This window comes from Mus musculus, chromosome 6 (genome assembly GCF_000001635.26).
Source record: "Mus musculus strain C57BL/6J chromosome 6, GRCm38.p6 C57BL/6J".
In the NCBI taxonomy this organism is placed as follows: domain Eukaryota; kingdom Metazoa; phylum Chordata; class Mammalia; order Rodentia; family Muridae; genus Mus; species Mus musculus.
In genome coordinates, this window is record NC_000072.6 from 6,212,283 (window position 1) to 6,218,282 (window position 6,000).

Consider the following 6,000-nt stretch of genomic DNA (forward strand, 5'->3'; position numbering starts at 1 on the left):
AACTGCAAACTTTCCTGGGACTTCATATCTTCATCTGGTAGAAGGCAGGATCAAGGGCAGGAATAATAAGATCTTATACTTCATAAATCTCAAGGTACACCCATCCCTAATGATTTCGAAAACTCTAAAAAGCCAAACATGAAAGGCATCGGAGGAATCTGCTTTCTTAAAATCTGTCCTGGCATCCTAATGACAGCTCACTTTATGCAGGATGTGGTGACTAATGCTTGTTGTAATCTCAGCACCTGGAGGGGGTCTGGTAGGGAGAGGGCTGATCAACTCAAGGTCATCCTGATCTGCATAGAGTTCAAGGTCATCCTCAGCTACCTGAGCCGTGGCACCCAACAATTCTTTCCTTCCTACATAGCACAAAGATCAGTCTGTTTTATTACTGCACTACCAAAGATCTAGCAGCAGTTCTGAAGACCCACCAGCAAACTTAAAATCCAGGCTGGCTCTCTTATGAACTGAAAAACTGAAGAATTCACCCACGTAAGGTGGTTTATTTGTTGTTTGTTTTTTCTTCTCCAACTGTAAAATGAAGACAAAACCCACCCGGCACACAGGATGCACTCTGTAAACAATCCTTCATTGAAAGTCTGATTTTCAGGGAGGAGTCTGACTTCTCCTGAGTCATCGCTCCCACCTCCAGTTCTAAGTCTGCCATTCCGGTCCTCCCTTGCTGCCTCCCAAGTGTGCTCTTGCCAGATGCTCTGCTGCAGTAGGGACAGTATGGCAGGCAGACAGAGCAAGGACACACTCTGCTGCAGTAGGGACAGACAGTATGGCAGGCAGACAGAGCAAGGACACACTCTGCTGCAGTAGGGACAGTATGGCAGACAGAGCAAGGACACACTCTGCTGCAGTAGGGACAGACAGTATGGCAGGCAGACAGAGCAAGGACACACTCTGGAGCCAGCATGGCAGAATTGGAATGCCAGATTTCGAGCTTCCTAATTAGTAGGTCTTAGGTCTCTCACAGCACAGCTCAGGGATTCTGAGTCTTTATCTACTGCAGGGATGGCAGTACTAACATCTAACTCAAAAGACAGGCTCATTCACAGAGGGAAAACACATTTGCAGTGGAACTTGGTATCTAGCAGCCATTCCTTATTGATAGCCATTATTTTTTTAAGCCGATGCTATTTCCCAATGTAGCACGTGTTCTCATTATCCAGCTTCCGGTTTGCTGTTCCTGACTCTGTGTGTGTGTGTGTATGTGTGTGTGTGTGTGTGTGTGTGTGTGTGTGTGTGTGTGTGTGTCTTTCCAATTGCCATTCATTCCTTCTGGGAGGTAGTCACACTTATAAGAAGTCTTCCCTCAGATTCCCTCAGATTAGGAGGAATGGGCTCCTACTGTGGGGTTGGTTGGTTTGTTTGTTTAGGTTTAGTTGTTCTGAAGCTGAGGTCCAGTTGGTATTAACATTGGGGATAGATAGTATCACTTGTAACAAGTAGTCAGATCACAGCACACAATTCCAATTGAATGACTTGTCACAGCAACAACACACCCTAAGACAGAAGACAACATCAGCAACATAAACTCTGGTCCCCGACAGAGCACTCACTTTTCTAAATTGGTGCTTGCATTTTATCATCAGATTATTTTCTTTAGTCCGAGGCTAATTTAAACCCAGCAATGTACTGATGTCTGGATTTACACATGAGCATCCCTGAGTCTTAGGGCTGAACTTAAATGAGCATTTTCTAAGTTTTCAGTTTCAAGTAGTTTAATTCAATCATCCTTAATGCAGAAACTTAACCAGTGCCAAAGACGCTTCTGAGATAATCTCGACCATGCTAATTCAGATCATTATTTCATGAAGAAAAAAAAAAAGTAACTCTTTTACTGCTGGGCAGTGATTTGATGGGGAAAGCCAAAATAGAAAGATACAGAAGAAATAAATTATTACATTTGAGTCACTACAAAGACCCAGGAATTAGGATAAGATCAGTAAATTGCTCTGGCTACATCTTTCCAGTCTGTCTACTTAAACATTCCAGTGGTTTACTATAGCAAAATAGAACACATCGAATTCTCTCATATCTGTTGGGTTCCCAAGCTCACAGGCCAGTTTTGTGCTACTTCACTGGGGTGGGCTTTTCTTTCTCACAAGCTCCTCAAATCCTTTACAAGTATGTTATTTCTACCCCTAGCTGAGATTTTTCCAGTCTATCGCTCAGTGTTCAACTAACTGTCAACATGGCTTATTACACTCCAAGGAAAAAGTAAGACACACAGATTTTAAGTCAGCATTGGGCAGAACTAACTGGAAGCTGGAAGAAGCGATCAATAAAAATGATAGGCAAATGCAGCTCAATGGGACACATTCATTCTTGGACTAGGATGGACCCACAACACCTTCACCTGGGACCTTTTAACTGTACACTGAGTATACTGTCCTTGACCTATAATTAAAGACATTACAAAAAAATGGTCTTATGGAATCCACAGATGTGGATTTGTGTGTGGCTCTCAGTGGTTTTCGAATCCAGTTCAGATATATCATAAACAAGGACAAAGTTGAGCCTGGTATGGTCATATTTCTTTATCCCTGCCCTTGGGAAGAAGAGGCAATGGAATCTCCATGCCACCCTGATATACACAGCAAACTCCAGATCAGCCAAGGCTACTTAGTAAGACTCAGCCAAAAAAAGAAAAAGAAAAAAGACAAAAGACATAGAGAGTAACTGCCCAGATAACAGTTCAAAGTGAAGTCTCTCCAAGCAACTGGTCTATCTTTGTTTTGGCAGCTAGACAATGCTGTCACCTGTGCCAAGCACACGTTTGGTTTCTATTAATCTAAGTTCATCTTACTTTCTCGTTATTTGTTTGTTGTTGCTGTTGTTGTTGAAGACAGGGTTTTTTAGTTTAACAGCTCGTGTCTATCCTGGAATTCACTTTATAGAGCAAGCTGGCCCCTGCCTCCAATGCACTGGGATTAAACCTGTGTGCCACAATGCCCAGCTTCTCCTTACCTTCTCTTTATCCTGACTTTCTCATCCACTTACAGTTGGTTTTGTTATATCCTATTGGAAGGTATTCTATATCTATATATGTCAGCCATCCGAACTGAAGAGAGGTGACTGTCAGTGAATAAATAACAAAGAAGGCAGGTTTCAAAGGGTAAAGGTGACAGGAATGTTTCAGTTTCCTTGGCCTCCTGATTTGGATAAAAACCAACTCTCCCTGATAGGATGTGTCTCAATTACAAAAAATGCAACTAAAAAGTTGAGCCTGCTTCTTCACTTGTTACTTCGTATCTGCCCAGTCTTCTATTCTGTTTCTAGGCATATGTCTCAATTTAGTGCCCATCAATACTGCATCTCCAATTAAAGTAACGTAAATCAAGTGACAAAACTCCCACACAGGTATATAAATGATGAGTGGGTATTTACTCCAGAGAACTGATTTATACCAATCGTTATATCATGCAAAGTTAATGCAAAGAAAGGGGCTATTGGCTTGAAAGAACTAAAGTAGCTTCAGAAATAAATCAAAGTGCCCATCCACAGACTCATGCGCAAATACACCCAGTGCACACTCCTGAGGGTTACAGAGGAAGGAAGGCCACTTAAGGCACTGAGTCTAGGAACAAGAAAACTGAGGATTTGGGGAGCCTGGAGAGACTAGTCATAGAACACTATTTAAATATATTTGTCTGCTTACAATTTCCATTGCAAATGTGATTAGTTTGCCTGAATAAATCAGAATATGATGTGGTGGCCATGTTTTCCTCTTCAGGGTTATCACAGAGTTTTGATTAAGGACAAATGTTTGAAATGTTGGGTATATTTAAGTTCACTGCACTTAAAATGATCTAAGAAGTTGTATAGGCTTGATTAAAGGGCTGCCTTCGTGAACTTAAAATTAAAAGCAATAAATTCCAATGACTCGAGTGATTGGGACTGAATATGGTATTCTGCCAGAAAAGTTGAAATGCAGTCCAGAGAGGCTGAAATGGTGTGCAGGTTTGAAGAACCGGTGAAAGAGGAAAGGTCAACCTGTCAGAGCTGCCTTCTCCCTGGGTTCGTGAACGATTCACATTACACAGAATTCCTTTTAAGTAGAACTTCACAGGAGTGACATGCTCCCAGCACAATCTGTTTTGTCATTTTCAAAAAGAAGCCTCTCTGAGGCTCAGAGGCTGCCTTGTAAGTGTTGTCAGATGGAGAGAGAAAGGGGAAGGATGGAAGATGGGAGGTGGGGGTGGGGGTGGGGAAGGGTCCAGGGCTAGCTGCGCACAGACGCAGGCCAAGTCTCCCAGTTTCCAAAACGGAAGTCAAGGTGACTTCCCTACCAGCGGGAGGGCGGAACCCTTGAAATGTAATAGGATAGGCTTCAGGCCCAGTTGGGGCCCCTGGAAGGAGAAACTCAGGTCAACAACAGTCGGGTCAGAAGCAGGAGAACCCCAAAGTAGCAGAAGGGTTTGTGTGTCCCTGGGCTCTTCCCTGCCCCAGGCTACCTGGCCCCATTCGCGCGCTCCTCCTTGCTGGCCAGGGCTCGGTCCCGCGGGACACCGCTCCTGGCCAGACCAAGTGGGAGTGTCCGGCTGGCAAAGTTTCTGTAGCACGATCGGGCCGCGGTACCCACGCGGCCACAAGTGCAGTCCCCTGTGCCCCTTCCTCCCTCAGCTGCAAGGTGGAACCTCGCATCTACTACCCCGGCTGGACCCCTCTGGGCTCCAGATCGCCCCGGCCCGCCGTTCTTACCTTGGCGGCCGCCATGCTTCGGCCGGGGTACAGGCGGCTTTGAGACCTGCTCTCTGGTTGGATTGCACCGGGGACCCCGGCGACTCACTTCCCGTCCCGAGCAGAGGTGGGGGCGGTGATTCTGCCCGGCAGCGTGCGCGCCTGGCCTGCTTCCCCACGCCCTCCTGGCGCGGGTCATGCGGGTGCCGTCAGCCCATTGGCTGGGCCCGGCCAGGGCCTCCCGGGCGCGCGTGATCTAAAGGCCTCTGCCCTGTAGCCAGGGAGGGCCTCAGTATGGGAGCTACTGAGGGGCCAGGACACGTGACTCAGACTGTGCTGTCCAGCTTTAGTAGCCATTGTCGTGTATACCCCGGGGGCAAGGGAGAAATGCAAGCCACTGTCTCAAAAGACCGGGGACTTGGTGAGCTGAAGCTGCAGCTTGGGCTGAGGCCAAGGGCTGGCTAGGTCAGTGTCCATGAGAGAGCCAAGTAAGAGTGGTTACCACACAACACCTGGACGTTGACATACATACTCTCATAGATGCACACATTGGGTCAGGTTCTTGCCAGATTCACCTTGGTTTTTGCTTCAAGATGGACCCCACTTTAATGCCATCATGAAATCCCTGAAGTATTGACTAATAGAAGAAAAGATAACAAGCAGGTGACTAGCCTCCTTTGTGGCTCTAACTTGATAAACTCTTGAATATGGTATAGAACACACATTTGTAACAACTCTATTTTGCAACAACTATATGAGGACAAAAGAGGTCAAGGCCTCAAAGAGGTGACAAACTTAAAAAAAAAACAAAAAAACAAAAACAAAAAAAAACCCTACGAGCTATTGTTTGCTCTCAGGACACCATAAGAACAATGAAAACAGGAAAGGCTCTCAGAGATTACTCCTGAGGTAAGACTGTCAGTCCAATGCGTAGATAGCAAGAGATGCTCCAACCATGACGAATGAGAGGAGACAGGAGACCCAGAATTGCTGAGGAACCCAAGGGTTTAGTCAGAGAAGGCAACCTAAATTTAGGGACTGCTGGAGGAAGAGTATGGGCAACAGGAAAGACCTGAAGGTGCCTTCTAAGGCTGGAATCAGTATACTGTAAGTACTAATGTCGTTAGGGTTCCACTCAGTTGCCATAATGTATCCCAGATTCACAAGTTAGAAACTAAATCAGGAGTATGAAACACTCAAGTCCTATGGGCTCTGCCCTAAGGTCTGCATCAATGGCTTCATAAAAAGGGGCTTGTAACCCTTCCATTCTCAGCTCCAGAAAGGTGAGAGCTGGTGAACCAAGAGTTC

The 6,000-nt window shown here is 45.7% G+C and overlaps 1 protein-coding gene across 5 annotated transcripts in view; it reads right to left on the reverse strand.

The window, feature by feature from the left end:
- The window catches only part of Slc25a13 (solute carrier family 25 (mitochondrial carrier, adenine nucleotide translocator), member 13), a 176,087-nt gene extending 171,065 nt beyond the window's left edge, over positions 1-5,022 (reverse strand). For 3 of the 5 annotated variants that reach the window (XM_030255494.1, XM_006505136.4, XM_006505137.4), the window contains exon 1: positions 4,714-5,022. In XM_030255494.1, the coding sequence (XP_030111354.1) occupies positions 4,714-4,728 (15 nt within the window). In that variant the 5' untranslated portion in view covers positions 4,729-5,022. The remainder of the gene's footprint in view (positions 1-4,713) is intronic. The other 2 variants (NM_001177572.1, NM_015829.3) reach the window with 1 other exon arrangement.
- Positions 5,023-6,000: the final 978 nt, after the last annotated feature.